This window comes from Fukomys damarensis, unplaced genomic scaffold, assembly GCF_012274545.1.
Source record: "Fukomys damarensis isolate Sample0158 unplaced genomic scaffold, DMR_v1.0_HiC HiC_scaffold_30, whole genome shotgun sequence".
Classification (NCBI taxonomy): Eukaryota; Metazoa; Chordata; class Mammalia; order Rodentia; family Bathyergidae; genus Fukomys; species Fukomys damarensis.
Genome location: NW_022900942.1, coordinates 48,197,508 through 48,220,478, shown reverse-complemented (window position 1 = coordinate 48,220,478; position 22,971 = coordinate 48,197,508). Strand labels below are relative to the sequence as shown.

At 38.7% G+C, this 22,971-nt stretch overlaps 1 protein-coding gene across 4 annotated transcripts in view; it reads left to right on the top strand.

Moving 5' to 3' along the window:
- Positions 1 to 22,971, top strand: part of Mapre2 (microtubule associated protein RP/EB family member 2) — a 130,742-nt gene that overhangs the window by 89,719 nt on the left and 18,052 nt on the right. For all 4 annotated transcript variants that reach the window (XM_010638059.3, XM_010638058.1, XM_010638060.1 and 1 more), the window contains 2 exons: positions 2,735 to 2,880; positions 5,973 to 6,186. In XM_010638059.3, coding sequence (XP_010636361.1) covers positions 2,735 to 2,880; positions 5,973 to 6,186 — 360 coding nt within the window. The remainder of the gene's footprint in view (positions 1 to 2,734; positions 2,881 to 5,972; positions 6,187 to 22,971) is intronic.

Below are 22,971 nucleotides of genomic sequence, written 5' to 3'. Positions count from 1 at the left end.
AGCCTATGTTTTAGGAAAGTAATATATAGGATAGTAAAGACAGCTCTTCTTGTCAGTGAAGAAAATGTGGATGACCTGTGAAATGTTGATATTCAACACCCACCTGACTTTTATCAGTTGGCAGTTTGAGTTGAAAATAGCAAAAGTTAATCCTGACAAGTTTACGCAGAAGAGGAATTTCCAGGAAAGAGATGAAATAATCCAGAGTCAATGGGAAGCCAACCTCAGAAGATGAAGGAACCAAAAGATGCTAAGGAGCTGGGACAGAATACGATGGTGAGGGTGCTCCTATCCTGCTGTTGCTCCTCAAGATGGCATTTACATCACTGCTGCCAAGACTACGCTCCAGTGGCGTCTGTATTCTCTCTCTACTGCCATTTGGAGACCTGGGCAGGCACATTGAAGGCAGAGCTCTGGTCAAAGACCTTGTACCCTCATCGCTAGAGTTGGGAAGGAGGACCTGCCCACCTTCAACTACTGTGGAGGGAGATAAAACCCTATAGCATCTCCCTAGGTAGGGAGGTGTCCAAATGGAGAGAAGCCAAAAATGACAGATTTCCACTAACATTTGGAATGACTAAAATTAGAACCATACTTTATATCATAGACCAAAATAAATTCCACATGGATTCAGAATTTAAATGTAAAACGTGAGATCATAAAAGTGCTTAAAGAAATTATACAAGGATATTGATGTAAGCTTGGTTTGGAAAAATTTCTGAGCATAATATAAATATCAGGCTATTAAAATATTGGTGGATGATGTATTAATAAAAGAAATACTGGTAGAAAATTCTAAGTGACCCAGAAAGAGACTCATAGTTAAAAACAACTGTACATAAAATATGATATTTTAAGTCTTTTGACCTTTTTAAGAAAAAAAATATATAATACCCCCTAAAAGAAAAGGATTAAAATGGCATATGCCAGGATGCAATCAGTGATTATCTCTTGGATGGTGACAGTAAAGGTGATATTTTTCCCCTTTGTTTTCTCTCTAAATGGAAGGGTTTCTTTCAAAAGTTAATTTTTAAAAGGTAAGTGATTTAGTTTTTATGTGAGTAATACCTGGGTTTCCATGAGTAAATTTTATGCCAAATACTGCAAAGGTCAAAATAACTTTAGGCTGGAGATTTAGCTCAGTGGTGCCACACCTGCCTCACAAGCACAAGGTCCTGAGCTCGATTCCTGGTACCCCCCCCAAAAAAGAAAATAACTTTACAGAGCAGGCAGTGAGACAATCCTATGTAAAAATAAATGTTAAGGTAGCTATTGGAACTTACTACATCTTATAAGACTTCAAAAAGAACTAAAAAATTGAGTGATGACTATAAGAATGCCCCCATATCATTTCTCTTAAATGCTCCCCCTCCCTTTCGTGATTTTGGTTTTGGTTTAATGTATTTGGTCTTATTTTTAAGAGAACCCATCTTGATGGGGAACTCACACTAGCTAATATTTAGGGTATTGGCATTTAAGTGGTAGACAGATGTAGGGACTCTGGAGATTTTATCATGGTCTAGATTTCATCACTTTCTGCCCTTGCCTACAAAATGAGTTCCCCTAGTATTTCCCGTTTTATAATCCCTGGGGTTTTTGTTCTCTTATGTGGGATTTCTGCCTCAGTAAAGGATATTCCACACCTATTTGACATAAGAGACAGAGTGGACCCTTCCCATCTGAAAATGACTTGCCCACATGGAAGGAAAGGCTCCTCATGGAAGCCTCAGTGGTGAAGGATGAGGGAAGCCCTTCATGTTCCAGAAAGACTGATCACTGCACATCCTAGAAACAGACCAAGAGATCTAGAGACAGCACAGAAGTTAAAAATAGCCACAGGTTTCCATTCTTGCCACTCATTTACTTTTCTTGATGAAAAAGAATTCTGGCTTTGAATTTCTTTTACAAAACACCATGATTTTCAAGCGATTGTCATGTTCTAAGAGTTCTTTAAATTGGGGGATAAAACACCTTGTCCTATGACCATTTCCTTAGGGGACTCATCGAGCATTTCTGTCCTGTTTATTTCTTGGTCATAAACAGCATGACTCTGAATATCAGTCTCATAGAATTCCTGTCTTCATCCTCTATGTTCATATTTGAACCCTATTGCTCCAGACCACAGCTAAGTTGGCATGCAACTGTTTTTGATATTAGATACCTTAGTGATGCAGTTTTTTACCCCAGTTATTTTGCAAGGAGGATAGGAAATGTGTTATGCACACATATATGTCTTGTGCTACACATTTCTTGGGAACTTTTGTAGCTGGTTAGTGTTTATATTTGTGTTCTTTTTCTTCTTAAGTGCCTTTCTGTTGATAACATGGAACAGATAACGGTAGTTCTAGATTGGGGAAAAAGTATGTTGCTTTTCTCTGGTAGAAATTAGGAAGACTTATCCCTTCCCTGATTTTCTTGGCCCCAGCAAATGAACTTCTTCCAAGAAACTGGTCAGTAATGGAACCTGATGGTGCTGTGATGTATGCCATGCAGTCCCCAGTGGCCAGCAGTGGGGAGGTGGCAAGTGCTGCCTCGGTGACACAAGGTCCCTTCCTGTAGCACCTAGCTCCATGGACAAGGAAGTGTTTGTGCAGTGATTACAGGAATGCACATGACCAGGCAGGCCCTGCTGTGAATGACCCTGCCTGTAAACACAATCTCTTTCCTGCCTACCAATCCTCAGTCACACCTGGGCTGAGCAAAACTCACATACATACTCTTCTTGTCTTTCTAGGAGCAGCCTATTGCCAGTTCATGGACATGCTCTTTCCAGGCTGCATTAGTTTGAAGAAAGTAAAATTTCAAGCAAAGTTGGAGCATGAGTATATTCACAATTTTAAACTTCTGCAAGCATCATTTAAGCGAATGAACGTCGATAAGGTAGGAGACTCATTTGTACCTCCATAAAATGTATCCTTTCATTAAAATTATTTTCAAACAATGCAGAAACCTAGTAACATATCAGCAGGATACATGTTGATGTGTCAACAAGTTGAGATAAAGCATCAGCCCTACTTCCCATATTTGTGTAAGGTTTTATTTCAAGAGATTGTCTAAACTTGTAGCCATCAGACAACTAGAACAGGAATCACAAATGTTAAAATGTTGTTGTGTTTTAGCATTGCAGATGAAAAATTTTTGATTTCTAGATGCCTCTTTAGTTGTTTGTGTATTTTGTTTCTTTGGAAAAACAACACATTACAGTGGAAATAGCATCAGTTTGAATCTCAGTCACATAACTAAAGCAAGTTACTTAAAGTCATTGAGTCTAAGCTCACCCATCTGTAAATTTGGGGAAGAAACCCCTTACCTGTGGTTATGAATTTGAAATAAGGGAATATATGTAAAAATGAGCAGCATAGTATTTGTCCTCAGATTCTCAGTGTCCCTACATTGCCCCCCTTTCCCCCTTTAAATTATTGTAATTTTGTCCCAGAGTGATTTAAATGGAGTTAGTGATACAATGGAGTGAGTTTGATAAACTATTTTTAAAATGTAACACAAGTAGTGTCTTAAGTAAAAACATTCTTATCAAACTATGAAGAAAATCTAGCTTCTCGTTTTCTCAAAATTTTTATTTCAAAATTTGCATTATACAGCACCTTAACCTTTCAAATCCTTTTCAACTTAACTTTATGTCTTTTTACTATGGCTAACTTCCAATTAGGTCTTCCTGTGTATTTTCAGAAGCAGAACTATATAGATTCTCCTTGCTTTTAGTAAGTTAACAGTTCCATTTGTGTCTTTTTTGTTCATTTTTCTATTCGTAGTACTACAATAGGAAAAAACACATGCTCATAGATTTATTAATGGAATTTTCTGTATGTCCAGTTAATAGGCTCCATGTTTCTAGAAGTGAGCACATAGAGAATGAAGTTGTTAATGTTGAAAAAAATTCTTAAAGTGGAAAGAGCCTAGCCTTTATGGCCCTTACTAGCCTCTGTGGCTTTCCGAAGCTATGTTTGCACCCCAAAGTCCTATGAGAGAGTTACGCACCCATTACCTCTGGTTCTGTGCAGTTTTGTTTACTCCCTCAGATTTCGAACTTAGGCCCCTGAAACTTTCACTTTGACAGGAATGCACGGTTAAATCAGTATAAGTAAGAACCTTATTTTAACTGGTAAGGTTCCATCATTATCTAAAACTAAATTCTCATAGTCCAGCAATAAATTACAATAGTATGTTCATTAAAGGGCTGTATTCTCTAGGAGGTCATTTTCTAACAATCAGTGACTACATAAACAGAAACTTAAAACTCCAAAGACATAAAAATAACCAGTACAATGAAAAATCAGTTGACTTTATCTGTAACAGGAATTGTCCCCATGAGAGTTAAAGGGAAGTGAGAGGAGGGAAATATCAGCACCAAAGTGTTGAATATCAGAAGAGTCTTCCTGAGAAATGTGTGCTCTGACAGTTTGCTTCTGTTTATTTTGCTCTGTGCTTGGTTCAGTTTCTATTTCAGCTGTAAAGAAAGTACTTTTGAGAATTTTATTATTAATCATTTATTTTAATGGATGTCTGAAAATGCATCAGTCCTTTTTTCCTTTCCAGCTGTCATTAATGTTTAAGATCTTTCAGTATTTTTTAATGTCCTTTAGGTACCTTTTAGAATATGGATGGTATATAGCTACTGAGGATACAAAGCCTAACTGCAATTTATGTAGTTTCCATTCATATTGTCACACAGTGAAGCCACATGCTTTGAGCCCTAGGTTTCTGTCCAAGTCACACACACAGAGTCTGACTCACCCTTTAGTTTTGCCACTCTCTCATGGTCTCCATTTGCCCAGTATTGCTGCCCAGATATACAGGAAGTAAAATCTGCAGTGGTTCAGCTCAGAAGGCCCAGTACCTTTCCATTGCCCTTAAAAAATCGTGGCCTACCAAATTAGAGCTAAGCAATCAAACTCCACCTTTTCCTCATTATAATTCTGAAAGTTCCTATGAGGGCTCTACTGGTTGACGCTAGATTGTGGTAGGAAAGGTTTGTCCATGAAAAGCTGAGCTTCCTGTCTTGGAAGCTGACAGGAATGCTGTGCACCTCCTCCTCCGGGGCCTTATATGACTCATTTATCAGCATCCTTCTCTTTTCCTCTGCATGCTGATAGTGTGCTGCCTGTGCTCCTCCAGAGTCTGTGGACTTTGGGGCCTATATTGTGGTTAGTCACTTATGTATTAGTCTCTATGTTACAAATGAGCTCTGGGAAAGTTCATTTTGTTGAATATGAACCATTAGATTGATATCCATTTTTTTACTTGGGTTTTTTCATTTGTACTCTATTAGCTATAATCCTTAAAAGAGTTTAGCCCATAAACTTGAGTCATTTATAGGAAAATGGATGTACCTCAAGACCACAATGTTGAGTGAAATAAATCAGACACACAAGTTTAAATATCACATGGTTTCTCTTACATGAGAAACCCCAATTATAGATAAATAAAAGAGCAAAATACAAGATAGATAATAGGAAACAGGGAGATAGATCTTTTGCAGTAGGAAAGAGGACCAAAAAATGAAGGGAAGGGAAAAGAGAATTAATGTGTGTTAAATATATGTGTGAACTTCCCATAATGAATGTAATTATCATGTACTGCAAACACATACTAATTTCTAAAAAATTTATCCCACACAACTGGGCAAAGTGTTACAAAGAAAAATAGGAAAGCTCATCAGTCTTGAAACAGCACAACATCCCAAGCCCATGTTGTGTTTTCTTTTGTGTGTGGAGAGATTCCTTGTCTAGTTTGCTCGAAGTATTCAGTATTTCAGGAGAACCATGTTTGGGGTAAGTTCTGCTTAAATATGATAAAAATTTTAAGTTAATTATACAGCTGGCTGAGCAGCTGGGAAGAGATCAGTGGTCATGAATCACAGGTAAGTAGGAAATACTCATATTTAGGGAACACTCCAGTTATGTTAAATGCCAACAAGCACGAGATTCGTGACTCACATAGTGATTCTGTCACAGGTAATACCAGTGGAGAAGCTAGTGAAAGGACGTTTCCAGGACAACCTGGATTTTATTCAGTGGTTTAAGAAGTTCTACGATGCAAACTATGATGGGAAGGAGTATGATCCGGTTGAGGCGCGACAAGGCCAGGATGCAATTCCCCCGCCTGGACCTGGTGAACAGATCTTCAACCTGCCCAAGAAGTCACACCATGCAAACTCCCCCACAGCAGGTACTGTCACCGAGAATTGTGGGGTCACTTCCATTTCAGGAAATTGCTCAGACCCTCCCTCCTGTGCTGAAGCACCTGTGTTTGTGAGTGATCCTTCGCAGCAGTCAATATTTTAGGGATTGGGATGGTTTTTATTATTGTCTGTCTGGCTACATTTATCTTTCTGTGATCAGTTTGTCATAACTCTGACAGTCTTGACTTGTTATTAAAAAGGCAGAGATATACATGTTATCTCATTGAAGCACGATGTTAAAATAATACTCCCGGGATAGGTTTATTTTTTTCTCTAATCTTCCAGAAAAATTTCAAGTAATCTACATCGATTTTGAGCAGAGTATTTTACTCCTTAATTGCTGGCAGTAGAGACTATGTGAACTGATTTATGTTGTTATATATGGATCATCTATAGTCCTTCAAAAGAAATTGTACATCCTCCTATCTGTAGAGAGGGTGCCAACATCTATGTGATAATGTGAAACAGCGTCTCATCTGTTCACTCCGATCCAGAAGTGAGTCATAAAGGATAAATACCTGGGACTTTAAAATATTGTATACTCTTCTGGATTAAAAAAACCTTTCTAAACTATAAATATCTTGCCACAAAAAGCAGACTTTACCAAGCAAAATATGTTCTTGTAAAATTGGGTCATTATGATAAATACCAGTTGGGTTTTGAACATTTAAACAGTGATATCCTCAGAAACTGTTTCCATCCCAAGTGTAGAGATCATTGTTTAAACTTGTTAAATAAGTAATTTATACTTATTTCTGACCAACTTTCAATCACAATGGATTAGAAATGGTTAACAATACTTCCATGATAATAAGAGCTTTGTAATCATAGTTTTTCTCACTGTTAAAAAGCGTTTTTAACCCTTATTTTGGGAGTTACGGCTATAGTCAAGGTAAACTGAGACCATTAGAAATGTGGTATTATTTTTAAAACTTTATTATATATATACATATATGTGTATATACATATGAGAAATAATATGCATATGTACCAGGATTTTAGATAAATTCTTATTTGTCTGGGCTAAAGTGAAGGTATCATAAAAGAGGAATTGACCACTCTGTAAGATATTTGGGGAACGAATTGCATGTTGGTAATAGCTGGATACTGGAGTAAAAGGAGGGGAGATCTCAGGCATGACTTTTTTTCTTTGATGTCTCCGTTTGTCTCACATACCTGGAAGGAGATAGGGTATTGTTTGTGAAGTCCTGAAAGGAAAAGACTTGGGAAGAAATCCTTAGTTTGTTTTGAATGAACTGAGTTTGAGATTTTCTTGTAACACCTAAGGAGAGATCTAAACTGCCAACTGTGTACATGTGCATGCCCGTGTGTGCCTGTGTCTGACGCGCAAAAGAAGTGTTAAGTAGAGGTACACATATATCCATGAAATTGAAGCTGGATATGAATACAAGGTGATAAGGGGAGCATATACTGAGGAACTCTAACGTTTAGCAGTTAAGGAGCAGAAGAAGAGCTTGCTTGAGAAGCAGAGAAGATGCTGAAAGGATTGGAGGAAACTAGCGAAGGATGTGTCAGGCAAGCAGGAAGAAAGGAGCAGGATGAGCTACAGTATCTACATCTGCTAAGAAGTCAAGTGAGATGAGGCTTGATGCAGTCCATTGGCTTGCTCTGTGTCTTAGTTACTTATCTCGTTGCTAGACATGATACACCCCTTAAAACAGGAAAGGTAGGGCCCGGGATTTAGCTCAGTGGTGCCACCACCTGCTTCACAAGTGTAAGGTCCCGAGTTCGATCCCTGGTACCCAAAAATTTAAAAAAAAAGAAGAAGAAAGGTTTATTTTGGCCACAGATTACAGGGGTTTCAGTCCATGGTTGGCTGGCTCCAAGGCAGAGAAGGCTTGCATGGCCATGGGAAGCAGAGAGCAGCAGGTTGGAGGGAGGGAGGAAGATACAACCTTCCAGGCCACACCCCCAGTGACCCACCTCCTCCAACCAGGCTTCACCTTCCAAATCACATTTAGTTATAAACTCATCATTGGGCTGATACAAGTATCACACCCCTATGATCCAGTCTCCTCCCAAAAGCCCCACCTATGAACACAAGAGGTTTTGGGGGGACATCTAGATATAAACATAACATTCTACCAGGAAATCATTTAATGGAATGATAGAACAAGAACTAGGTTAAAGAGTGAGTTGGACAAAAGAAATGAAGACTATCAAAGTTCAGTCTTGGAGCTATAGAATGGTGAGCTATACACTAAAAAACTAAGCGCAGTCTTCAGGAATATATACTTCTACATGCAGAGGGGGATGAGAAAATGATGATCATCAAGAAAACCATAAAAAGGAGAAATTTCTAGAACCGTGGTCATCAACAGCTCTGCATATTGTAAAAATAGGCCAAGGAAATCCGACTCCTAGGAAGTGATTAATGGTCCTTCAGAGAATTGGTCCATTAAGATGCTGAGTGCTTAGGCCAGGTTACAGCAATTCAGCAAGGTCAGATGGGCTGTGGAAGTGAGGTGGTAAGCATAGGACACTTTTCAGTTAAAAAAAAAAAACACTAAGGAAAATAAAAATAACATTAGGTTCATGTAGAGGAAAACACCTGATGACATTTTCAGGAAATAAGATTCAAAGGAGAATGCTATTCTTTTTTCTTGATCTGTTTTGTTTGCTTTAAGGATAAGGCAGAATGATCAGGTTTGCAGAATGGGAGAAAGATCCATGGAGAAGAAATAGTTGAAAATTGGAAAAAGTGAAATTATAGGGGCACAAACTTGAAGCTGGAAGGAGAAAATGAAGTCAAAGGCACAGAGGACTAAAAAGAAAAGGAAGATGTGTTTTTCTGGAGCAGAAGCAATGGGAGAGATTAAATAAAACTTAAACCATGAGGAGTGCAGGAAACAAATTCATGTAGTCAAGTTAGCCACCTACTTTGGTCAGTAACTTTCATCAGTCTAGGAGTGTGGAGAGGGGCAGTGTGTCTTCTCCAGAGTGCAATTCACGAGGCACATCAAGTGGGAGGACGAGAAGGTGAGAAAATCAGTGGGCTGCTATTTCTCATCTTAGTGTCATTTTCTATAGATGTCAGTGACAGGCACATTGGTCTTGAAACCCAACTGCCATTTTTTTAGGTATTTATTAATGAAATTGAACAGACAGACCTCAAAATATTTTTTTTATAATCATACCATCTCCTTAATTTCTTTTAACCTTTGTTCCTGCTTTCCTAAGCAGATCTGTCATATGCTGTCTTGGCCTCACATTCTAGGAATTCCCTCATCTCTCTTTCATAAAAGCCACAGAGAAGCTTGTGCCTTGTTGATAGAATGTCCATGAAGCTGAGAGAGAAATGTATATTTTCCAGAGCTTAACTTCTCAGATGACAAAGCTGAAAAAGCACATTAAAGTCAACAGATAATAAATTTAGTTTTTCATGTTCCAAAAGGCAGCAAGTCCTAAGACTGTGTTCCTGATAACTTTGACCAGGTTTTAGTCAAAGTTGGTCTTAATCAGGGAGAAAGGATATTCTCGTAAGTCAAATTATCATTGCCCTTTTAAATTAAATGTTCTAGCTATAGGACATTGTGAGATAGTAAAATTATACTGGGAAAAATTACAGCAAAGTACACATCACATGTAGAAAATCATTATTAAAAAGTATAATAGAAAGGCTTCTGTATACCCAGTAAGACCTTATTTTGCTAGAAGTCCTGAATCCAGATATTGGGAACACAGCCCAGAAAATGTAAGCCAGAATGTATTCTAAGAGTCAGAATAGGTGTTTAAAATATGTGCTGTAAAATTCATGTACTTAACTTGTGAGTTCCTAAGGTTCTTACTCAGAGTCTATTTGTTCTTAATTTAGATATAGCTATAATAAACACAGGGATATAGTTTCTCAGCATATAACTTATAAAGACAGGAGTGCTTAGGTACCCAAAGGTAAAAGAAGAGCCAGAAATCCTGAGATCTTTACCTAAAGATCGAATGGCTCCATGCCACACTTCCCCACTGTGTCTAAGACCCAATAGGTCTCGTAAGTCCCATCTAATTCTTAGAGTTCTGTTATAATTCTGTATTTATGGTTTTGACCTTGAACCAGTTCCTCCATGAACTATTTTTACAGTCTTGAGACTGGTAATCCTTCCCTGTGATCTGAAACCACTCAAGGCCGAATTTCATACTCAAGTCTTGGTTTTTTCCATTCAAAATTTAGTATAAATTAAAGTGCTTGATGAGAGTCACATCTCTAGGAATCTCACATTTATCTCATAGTCATACCAAGTCAAGTGATATTTTTTCCATTCTCCCCACCCCACACACACACACCAGGGATCGAACTCAGGACCTTGTGCTTGCCAGGCAGACACTGTTCCACTGAGCTACATCCCCGGCCCTCATTCTTTATTTTTTTATCAATACATGTTTGCATTACATAAATGAGTACATTCCACATACATAACACATCTCAGTTCTTTCTCCATCTTCTTTGCCTTCGTCTCTGGCTCCCTTTCCCATTTGAAAATGATCTATGTCCCTACTTCCTATTTTTGTTTATTTTGCTTTTTATATGTATTTGGGGCTTCTTATAAAAGAGAAATCATTAGATATCTAAGCTTGTGTGTCTGATTTATTTCCTTAACATTATGCTCTGAAGGTGCATCCATTTTCATGCAGATGACTCAAGTTTATCCTTCTTTATGGTAGAGCAGTACTCTACTGTATGTAAATACCACATTTTCTATACCCATTCATCTATCGATGGATGTATAGACCCCTTCCAGGATTTAGCTACTATGAATTGTTGGTCTACAAACGTAGGTATTCTTGTATCACTATGCAATAATAAGCTGGGTCAATTGGAATTTCTGTCTTTAGTTTTTTAAGGAATTTCTGTACTGATTTCCAAAGGAGTTATACTAGTTTACATTCTCACCAGCAATGTAGAAGGGTTCCTTTTTCCCTGCAGCTTCCCCAGTATTTGTTCTTTGATTTCTTGATGATGGCCATTCTGAGGCAACATGGAATCTCAGTGTTGTTTTAATTTGCATTTCTCAAGTGGCAGCAGTGATGAGTATTTCTTCATGTATTTATTGGCTATTTGTATTACTTCTTCTGAAAATTGTCTATTCATTTCAGTTGCCCATTTTTTGATTGGGCTTTTTATTTTAGGAAATATGATTTTTTTTTCTTATTTTGTTCCATATTCTACCTATTAGTTCTCTGAGCAATAGCTGGAAAAATTTTTTTCTTTTTTGGTACCGGGGATTGAACCTTGTACCTCGTGCTTGCAAGGCAGGCAGCAGAACCACTGAGCTAAATCCCCAGCCCTGAAAAATTTTTTTCTTCTTCTGTAGGTTGTCTCTTCACTCTATTGGTGGTGCCTTTGCTGTACAAAAGCATTTTAACTTGACATCCCATTTGTTGATTTTTGGTACTTCTTCTTGTGTCATTGAGGTTCTGTTCAAAAAGTTCTTACCTATACCTTCAAGAGTTTTACCTATTTGATCTTCCAGCGGATTGTTTTAACATTTAGATCTTTGATCCATTTTTACTTTACTTTAGTACATGGTGAGATATGTAAGTCCAGAGTAATTCTAATCTTACCTCTTAAAGAGTTCATCATTTTCTAATTTAGTGGAAACCAGAGTGGCTGGTATAATAAAAAATAAAGTAGTCTTCAATTATGTTTTTGTTTTGGCTTTGGGATACTTCATTTTGCAGTAGCTTTATCTCCCCCCTCCCAAATTTCTCTAGGCTAATATTAAAATTAACTCGTATGCCCTGTTACACATAAAGAGCAGAAAATGCCAGCTCTGGAGCTGCTTATATAACAGAGGGGATAGATTAGAGTGTAAAAGGGGATTGTAGAATGGATTGTCCATATGCTAAATAATTGAGAACACTGTATACATTAGCAAGAAAGAAATTGTGCTTTTACATCACTCAGAGTGCTTAAATAGCCACACACCAGAAGGAATTCACTTCTGTATAAAATACATGCATTCCATGTGTTTGACACATTCTGTTTCTGGGAGAAAGTGCTAGATTTTCTGCTATTTCAACATACATAAAAACTTTTCTTGTATGGATTCAGACAATCCATAGAGTAGTTTGGTGTCTGTGTGTAGTTGGGTGACTTACCTGTACTGTAAACAGCTGTAACATAAGCAAAGGTGTCATAAGGGTAGATGGCTTCCAGGTAAATTTGATTCTGAGAAGTTGCTTCTTGAATTGCTTTTGCTCTACTGTCCAAGGGCATGCATTACAATACATTTTTATAATGATAGATATCTGTTAAGTGCACACATCATCATTGTGAATCATGATATTTATAAATTTATTGCCATGAGCCATATCTGCAACTTGAGACAGCTGTCCAGGGAGATCAGTTTTTAATGTGTGAGCACTTACTAAACCTAAAAGGAAATTCAAAGTCATGGTTTCTATAGCAACTACAGCTTAGACACTTTGGAACTTCACATATATTAATGTATTTAAATCAAACTCCAATATACAACTACCATGTGATGGGTTTAAAGTTGATTTGGGAATTGAGCCTGAGCTCTCTCTTTTCCTTAGGGACTTCAGTCTTTCAGCCTTAAAACCAAGTTAATGGAAATGTAGAAAAGTGGTTTCAGAAAGGAAACAACCTCTAAGAAGTATAATAGAATAATAAAATATTTGAATAATCATGATTAAATCCCTAAATGTAGATTTAAGTAAATCCTATTAGGTTTTTGGAAACTATATTTTATGTTTAAATACTCTCATTCTCAATTACCTTTAATTTTAGATGTTTTTAAAGCAGTCACACAATCTTAAAATATGTATTCATCATTTGTTTAGTAATATATGAGCATTTGTTGAGCATCTGTAATCTAGAAAAGCATTACCTCGGTCACCTTTGGGGAAAGAATGGTTGTTTTTACTTTTATTGTTCTTGGTTTTGTTTTTTGGTTTGGGGGAGGAGGATTGGGGTGTTGTTTTTAAGAAAGGACAGTGAAATATAGAAGTAGGAGTGGCGTTTATCCTCATTCCAGTCTTGACTTTGTGGCCCAAAATATGGTCTTTTCTTGGTCAGCATACCATTTGCATTTGAAATGAATGTATATTGTGCAGTTGTTGGTTGCATAGTGGTCTTTCTCCCCCCATTAAGATTATTGGTACATTTAAGGTAAACAATTCATCATTGGGATCTTATACCTTTACATGATGTATCTTGGTTCTTTTTTCCCCATTCCCACTTCTTCCTTGCAAGCACAAGGTCCTCAATTCAATCCCCACTATCAAAAGAAAAAAAAATAAGGTTCAAATGGTATAGTTTTTAGTGTGAAAAAGGAAGAAAATGTCTAAAGGAGAAGGGGAAGTGGGAGGGGTGGGGGAAAAGAAATAAGGGAAAAAATATGAAAAAGGGGAGGGCATAGTGTTTTAGAAATACCAGTTAGGTCAAGGTGGGGTGGCTGTTATTTACATCCTTTATAATCTTAATAGGTTGTTTTGTTTGGGGGTTGTTGCTGCTGCTGTTTTGGTCTAGTGGTAACAGTTGCTGCAAAGAGGATGTTAAATTTTCCTGCATTGATTATGGAATTTTCTATTTCTGTCCCTTTAGTTCTGTTCTTTTGTTGTTGGATGCATACATTTATTATTGTTAAATCATCCTGTTGAATTGACTTTGTTTTTGAAAATATTCTTTGTCTTAAAGTCTATTTTATCTGATAATAATCACTCTAGCTTTCTCCTACTTACTATTTGCATGATGTGAAAGGCTCAATAAAATGTGTTTTGTAGGTAGGATATAGTTGTATCTTGTTTTTTTATTCGTTTTGGTAATCTCTGCCTTTTAATTAGTATTCATTTGTATTTCATGTAATTATTGATTTGGTTGGATTTAGACCTACCAAATTATCATCTTTTTTTCCTGGTTTTTTGTTTATTTGTTTTGCTGTTTCTCCTTTCTTATTGTCCTCTGGATTTAGAAAAAAATTTAGAATTTAATTTTAATTATTTTTTAAACTCTGCCTTTTTGCATTAATTAGTAGCTTCTGTAAGAATTATATTTTCTTTTTACAGTTACTTACTATCATAAACCTTATGTAGACATAGAAACTTTGCAAACCCATCCCCACTATCCTTTGATATGTTTGTCATATTCATTATAAATACACAAAACAGTGGTACAACTTGTGATTTAAACTCACATTGTCCAACAGTGGCTTTTGAGCACTTAAAATGTGCTTTTTCTTCATTAAGATGTGTAATATGGGGCCAGGGATTTAGCTCAGCAGTTTGGTGGCCTGCCTCACAAGCGCAAGGACCCGAGTTCAATCCCCGGTACCAAAAAAAAAAAAAAAAAGATGTGTAATATGTATAAAATACATGCTGGATATGAAAGACTTGAAAATATCTAATTTACATTGATTATACATAGGAATCGTGAGTATGTTTTATGTATTTTTCGTTCATTAAAATTAATCTTTTTAACTTATTGGATGTGTCTACTAGAAAATTTTAAGGTTACTTACTGGGGTTCACATATTTCCATTAGGCAGTATTGCTTTAAACAGTCTATGTATTACGAAGAAATAGAAAAAATATTTTTTCATATTTTTTTTCTATTTATAATTTCTTCATTTCTGAATGTCTGAGTTTCCCACTGGTTTCATTTCTTTTTAGACTGAAGAACATTTACTATTTCTTACAGTACTGGTTCAGTGGTAACATACCATTTAGTTTTCTGTAAGTGTCTTCAAGAGTATTTTTACTAGACCAAGTATTTAAGGCAAATTTCCCCCCCATCTTTAGTCACTTTACAGATGTAATCCACTGTCTATGGCCTACATATTTTATAAGAAGCATTCATTCTAACTACCCATCTCTTGTATAAAATATTTTATACGGTTTAGATTTTATCCTTATTTGCCATCAGTATGACTGTGACATACCTAATCATATGATTTTGTCTGAATTAGAGTTCCATAAAGTTCCTCAAGCTATACATTTATTTATTTAGGAAATTTTTAGCATTATTTTCTCAGTACCATTCTGTCTGTCCAACTCTTTTAGAACTCGTTTTATTCATGTGTTAGAGCTTTTGAAATTGTACAAGAAGTTTCTGGATGTTGCTATTTTTCTTTTTTCCTAGTCTTTATTTTCTCTATAGATTAAATTGATATATCTTAAAGTTTATTCTCTCTTTTACCTGGCATCTCCATTCTAGTATATTCGATGCTAGATTATTTTAGCTTTTGTATTTTTCATTTTTTAATTTTCTTTTTTTCACTCTCTCTCCTGAATTGCATATCTTTTCATTCATTATGAGCATGTTTTCCTTCTGGTTAACTGATCGTGTTTATGGTAGCTGCTTTAAAGTTCCTGTCTGCCTACTCTACCGTCCTGGCCACCTCACAGTTGGCATCTGTTGGTTGTCTTTTCCTTTCAGAATGTCACATTTTCTTAGTTCTTCATATGTCAAATGGCTTGGATTACATCCTGGATATTGTGCATGTTAACGTTGTAGGGACCAGATTTTGTTACATTGCTGCAAAGAGTATTGATGTTTTCTATTTAACAGGGACTTAACTAGAATCCGAGGGAAAAGTACTCAAGAAGTTAAGTGCAACTTGAGGCGTCCTAACCTTGGCATCTGGCGTGTGCCTTTCTGCAAGGCTTCTTTTTCCTTATTATTGCCAATATATAACTCATCATTAGAGAAACTCCACCCTTTAGCCACAGGTATTGATCTTATCCCAAAGATTCTAAGAAATGCGTTTTCCCATGTCTGCTCTTTTGACCAGGGCAGTTCATATGGTATTTTATTTCTCAAATCCAGGTAAGGTAGACACAGGCACATTTCTTGTCCTTTCATGGTCTCCTCGTCAAGATGGGTCTTTCCTATTTATTCTTATAATGTTCAGCAGACACTTGCTTGATACTACTATCTCTGTTCTTATTCACCTAACCATATATCCTCATAATCAGTACCTTCCTACTTCAAGGATCAAATATTAATTTTCAGAGGTTGTACAATATCAGCTCAGTACAGCAAAGAAATACGTGGTGCTTACCAGCACCATAATTAGTAAGGTTTCTTTTCAAACAGATGTTAGTAATCCTCATTGTACAGAACAATGTCTGTGTCTTTCATTTAACCCTTGTCCCATATCAGCACAGTATTCCTTTGTCCTGCTCATCATAAGAAATTGCTAAGCTGCATTCCTCTTAGTGTCTGCTCCCTTAGCTACATTAAGACCTGGAGAAGATGTAGAGACCCTTTAATGGCCTGGCTAATTAAATTCTTAGAGGAGATCCCTCACTCCCTGGAAGAGTAGTATTGGTTTCATTCTTTCAGTTACATACCTATCATATGTAAGATGTCTGAAAGTACTGAGATACTGTCTTCTCAAAGAATAATTAAATCTATATTTCCCTACAGTCTTTGTCTGGACCACTATAACAAAATACCGTAAAGTGTTTGGCTTATAAACAGTAGAAATTTATTACTCACAAGTTCTCAGTGGTGGGGGCATGAGGTCCAAGAACAAAATGCTATAGAAGATTTAGTATTCCCAGTATCAGGTAAGGACCTCTTTCTCATAACTGTTATTAGGTGGCAACTTTACACCATGTCCTCAGGTGGTGGAAGAAGTAGAGTAACTCCCTTGAGCCTCTTTTCCATTCCTGAGAGTTCTGCCTTCCTGATCTAATTGCTTCTGAAAAGCCCCATCTCCTGATACCATCACATGGGGATGGGGTTTCAACATGAGAGATTGGGTGGAGGGACAGTCTGCAGCATTCAGACCATAGCCACCTACCTGTAATGCTGATAAAACCACAGCAGAAGATATGAGTAGTACCTGCCCTGCGCTGATATTGAGTATCTGTGTATTTAGAATATTGGGGACAGATAAAAGCAAAAATCAACAAGAACTTAGGAGATTTTCAGTAGGAATCTTCTCCCAGTGTCTGTGGAAGAGCCAGGCATTTTTCATTCCCACCCTAATTTGTTAGCCTATTGAGACAGTATTTTTGACAGGTATTAATTCAATTTGTAACTTTTAATTATTTTAGCTTTCTAGAATCAAAGTATATACATAATTGCTTTGAAACTAGAATTTTTTCAAAGCCTAGAGATTAAACCCATAAGATGTGGTACTATTATTATGTAATTCTTAAATTCTAAATCGAAAAAGGTTTCCATGAAATTGAAAGAAAAGGAAAACATTTAAAATCTAGGTGTCAGTAGTGTTAGCAAGTATTTATTGACTACACACTGACTGCACCTGTGTTCAGTTAGCTTCACGGCAATTCTAAATTGCTATTCTTTTAAAAACTAAAATACAGAGGTTCAGTTATTTGTCAGGGTCCCTGACTAGGAGGTCACTCAAGATTAGAAGCCTGATGCTGATTCCAGAGCGCCCACTTTTTAGCATTAGATCATATTGCACGTATATGATCATGTGTGTTATGTCCTTATCTCCACCCACACACACACTACATTTTCACAAACAATTCGAATTGCTTGGTCCGTGGAGTAAATCAAAAGCTGTCACTAATGCTTGAAATGACAGAATACTTGCTATTCTGTATGCTGCCATTTACATTTTTTAAAGCAGTGTGTCTTTAAAAGTTTGAAAACATTCAGTCATCTTTACAATAGGGTTTTAAGTAAGAGTTACTACATTTTGCTTACATTATAGATACAGGAAATATTAAGCCACTTGTTCCAGGCTTCTTATCACCCCCAAAGCAGAAATCTACATAAAGTCCTGAATTCTGAGTCCTTAGTTAGTTGGATTACTGATTTCTTATTTCTTAATCCTTCAGTTCACATATCTCTGGGCAAATGATCTGAGGGATTTCAAAGCAAAGGATAAGCCCTTGAGGAAAAGTCGGCACGTATTTCCTGTTTCCACACAAGACTCTGCTAAGAGGGTTGGTGGAGCCCATGATGGTCCCTGCTACAGTGGGAGAAGTGATCATCCCACACTTTTAAACACCACTGGGTCCTTGCATAACCAGCATGGGTCATTCTTACCCAGCTGCTCCGTGGATATGTTGAAATGTTTGTCAGATTCTGAAGCCACGTCCGTGTGTTACTCTGACCAGTCATCCTTTTTCTCTTTATAGGTGTAGTAAGGTGAGATCGTGTTTTTCATCCTGACTGTAAACTTCATCTGTTCTTATTCACACTCATTTTCCATAAGTAGACTATCACAGGTTGCTAGTGAACCTATTTTTCTTTTTTTAACCAGTTCCTTTTTTTTGTCACTGGGTGTGTTATGCAGAATAGAAAACAGTTTTGACTTGAAGAATTTTCTGGAATCCCTTTTAATCAAGTGGAACAAACTGTAAACCAGTTCTGTCTTGTTCATTCGTTATTTCCCCATAGGCTGGTACCCAAGAGGCTCCACCATAGTATCTGGTGAGTTGATTGCACTTGGATGAGTCACTGAGTGTTCGTTTGGGTTGAGGAAGATGCAGCCCATGAGCTAACGTGACAGTTTTTCATGTCTTTCGAGCCATCACCTGAAGAGCACATTGTACCCTTAATACTGCGGGGCTCAGGAAATATTTCTTAAAGTAGTGAATGGTTCCTAGTTCTTGGAGTTCTTGCCATTTTTGTTAATGCTGAACTGGAATTCTCATTAATTCATTTGGTCTCTTGGTGAGGCACTGGAAGGGATTCTGGAGATCCAGCAAGACTGCTGTTTTTAAAGAAGCCACAGCCTACTAGGGAAATGATAGTGACAGTAAAACAAGGAAAGTAATTCTCAGCGGCTCTTGCATACGGTATAAAAAATTTCTTAGAAAGAAATGAAGTTCCTCCAAGACTTAAAAAGGAGTGGAAGCTGGTCAGATGAAGAGTGTGATGATAAGCTCTCCAGACAGAAAGGACTGAATGCTGAAGTCAGGAGAAAGCGCACTCTGTTCAGTGATGTATGGATGTTTTATGACATAGGCTGCAGAGGTAAGGCAAGTTCTTGTTGCTGCTTTTAAAAAAGAAGAAAATCACAAATTTAGTTTAAAACAACATACTTGTATTATCGTGCAGATTCTGAGGTACAGGCACAGTAGCTGAGTTGTCTGCTTTAGGGTCTCACCAGGTTGCAGTCCAGGCTATGGTCTCATCAGAGGCTCAACCAGGCGAAGATTCACTTCTTAGCTCTGCAGTTGTGGGCAGTTCCCTTGCAGATCTAGGAGGGAGGCTTTGGTTTCCAGTGACAGCCTCACAGTTTCTAGAGGATACTTGTACTTTCTTGCCTTGTGGGCTTTCCCTGCAGAGTGCTCCTTGTGGACCCTTCAAGAGCAGTATAGAGAACCCCTTAGCCTGTCTGCCAGCAGGACAGAGTCCTCACAGAATAATGTAATGGTGGGGATGACGTCCCCTCATCTTTTCCATATTCTGTTGGTTAGAGGTGAGTCACAGGTACACACGCACACACTCCGGGGGTGGGGTAGGGATATCTCATAAATATGTGAATACCAGGGGGCTGAGGTCATATGGAGGGAGTCACCTTAGGGTCTGTTGGTCACACAGGTTTGCAGATTTGTGCAGTATAATGCAGGCTACCAGAAGTTACTTAAAAGTGAAAGCAGAAATTTGCTCTGCTTATAGAGGACACAGAGTAAGAACACACTTACAACTCAGAAGACTGACCACGTGGGAAAGGGTGGTGGCCTAACAACTTGATGATTAATGGAAATTCGGAAAGGAGGAAGCCCTGGATAATTGGCTGCTTGTGCCTGGCTTGGTGGTTGGTTGGTGTAACAGAGAACCCCAGAGCAGGAGCCGGCTGAGGCAAGCCAAGGAGCCCATTCAGGTGGCTCTGCTTATAGATCGTCTCATTTCCCAAGCTCCAACCTGCAGGGTGGCTACAGACCACGTCTGTGCTGGGGAGTCTGAATAAGAGAGCATTACTAACCATCATAAAGGGGCATTATATATGTGAGCAGAGACTCTGACAGAAATTAAAGGACAGTACATCATAAAATATTTAGATTCCCCCCCCCCGTGGTCATTTTAGTTTATAAGTCTCTTGCTGAAGTGAGTGCTGCATGTCAGAAATTTAATGGAACCCACGACAGTGTCGTCATGGTAACACTGTATGTCTTTATCCTCCGTGGGCTGGCTCATTCTACTGGGCTCTTTCACCCACTGCCTTCCCCTCTCCTGCAGCAATAGTCCAGGGGCTGCTGCTCTGTTATTGCTGTGATTCAACATGTATGGTTTTTATTGGGATCATTTCTGTTTCTCTGAGAACAGCTGAAAAATAAGAATTTAAACTGAGGTGGTGATTGGATTTGTTATGTAATACATTCCAAGCATGCTTAATTTTCTGCCGAGGTGCAGGAGGCATGAAAAGTCAGTAATTTATAGAAAGAAATGCATGCCATGTTGAAATAATAGCTTAAAAGTTGGAATTTTAGGACTTGAGCCATTTCAAGATGTGAACTGCTTTCCTGCATTTATCCCCCTATGAAAAATTTTCTGAAACCAGAGTGACTCAAGCGAAGCCTGGAAAATACTGGAGAATCACATGATGGCTAAAAATAAGCACATCATCTCCAGCGGGGACAGTGAGCAGGGCAGAAGTATCTCGGTACGTGCGTGCTCCCACTTGCTCCATGGAGTTGCCGTTGGCCCATCACGGAACAGCCGGGAGGGTCTGTGGCACTGCTGGCTGCATGAGAGCAGCCACGCCCTCGGAGGCCCCAGCCTTGCAGCGTGCCTCCCTGGCTGCTCTCCCACCCACCCCGGCACAGGGCCGTTTATTGTGCGGTGTGCTGACCCCTGAACGGTGAGCGAAGCGCGAGGCTGACTCATAGCTCTTGTCCCTGCCTCATTTTCCTTTAGCACCCCCCCATCAACAGCAAATTCTATCGATCACAGAATGTCTTTTTTTTCTGTTAACTTTGCAAAACACAGATTGTGTAAATGACTTGGTATTTGATGACTGTTCTGCATGGGATAGAGTAGGGTTTTTTTTTAACTGTAGCATTGCAAGTACTTTACGAAAAACAAAACACAGTTCATCTTGCCTGTGCCCAAAGGACTTGCTTGCAAGTGGCCTTTCTATGCCTGCCCTTAGTCTGTTCTCCACACAGCAGAGAGAATGAGCTAGTTAAAGCCAGCATCAGGACAGTCACTGTGTTGCTGGCTTCTCACAGTAGCCCATGAGTCCTATGTGACCTGGCCCTCCTCTATGTCTCTGGCTGCCTCCCTGCCTCTGTGCTGGCCACCTGGCCTGGCTCCTGGCAGGTGTGGCAGAATCCTTGTGCAACTAATAGGCCGGTGCATGCCACAGCGGGCTATTTGTTATCTTTGAAAACTCTCAAAGGTTCACCATCACTGCAGTAGACCTTTCCTCTGCCTGGACTGCCCTACACCTGCCTGTCCTACACCTTATTTCCCTCAGGTCCTAGTTCAGACTTCACTTTCTCGGTGAGCCCTTAAGAACCTAACAAATGCTCCTATCTCTGTCATGTCCCTTGCAAGGGTCCTGGCAGCTATGACCACACAGTTGTTACCAAAGCTAGTAGCCTCTGAGGACTGAGAACCAGGTGGCTCTTGCTTTCCAGTGGAGGTGCTGCAGGACTCCTACTCAGAAGAACATCTAACACTGCCCTGCTCGTGCTTGGGGCTTCTGACCTCTGTCCTGAGTGGACTGCCCAAGCATGACCTGTGGGTCTGAACGAGCATTTAAACTCTAGAAGACCAAGATCTTATATAAAGCTACCGCTCTGCCACCCCTGACGGTCCGTGCCCCTCCCTGCTGTACTTTCCTCTTTTCCATAGCACTGATTTTCTAGTTTACTGTCACTTATTCATTTGTCTCATTTGTTGTCTAGACTCCCTCTGAGAACGTGAATTTCACACAGACAGGCATCTTTTGCATTTCGTCCGTTATCCCCAGTGGTTAGTTTGCCAGATGCACAATAAGGGTTCAGTAAATATTTGTTGAAGGAAGGAAGGAAGGAGGGAGAGAAATTTAAGGAGCATAGAGACTTGAGCTGCAGCCCACTGACTTCCTGTAACAGAGAATGTATGGAATAGGGGATCCTGTGCCTTCATTCAAGCCCATCAATTTTTATGAAGGTTCTCTTGGAATTTTATGAAAGTTCTCATTTCCTTATTATTTCAGCATTTTTATTTTGCTCGTATCTGGAAAAGGGAAGCCACTGTACTTTTGCATCATAGGTAGACTCGGGTCTCAGTTGTCAAGAATAGTAATGTGGACTAATATTTATTGAGCTCTTACTAGGTGCCAAGCTCTTGTGTAAGAATTTGTTATATATAAACTCATGTACTCCCAACTCTGAGAAGCAGGCACTGCTATTCCTCTCTTAAACCTAAAGCAAGCTGGGCAGCAAAAGTCACCCTACTCAGCGAGGAGCCTGTAGAGCCAGGATTCCTGTGAAGGCCATTGGCATGCAGCACCCCACTCCTAACCACTGTCCTCACCAGTCCTATGCCCGGTCTTCATTCCAACATGATTAATGTGGCTCATGTTTGCTGCACAGAGCCGCCCCAAAGCTGCTCAGAAGGGATCTGCCCACTTTTACAAGCTGACACTGAAGTAATAAAAAGTAAGAGGAGCTAGACTTTGCCACTGGCTGCACTGGTAAGCCCCATAAGGGCTATGAATTGCTGATTACAAAAATGAAAGAACCAGTCTTCTAATGATCTCATGAACCGGGGATCCCAGAGCCCTGTTAGAGTTCCTTTAGGATTGAGCTCTGGCCACTGGAGGTCTGTGTGTGTGTGTGTGTGTGTGTGTGTGTGTGTGTGTGTGTGTGTG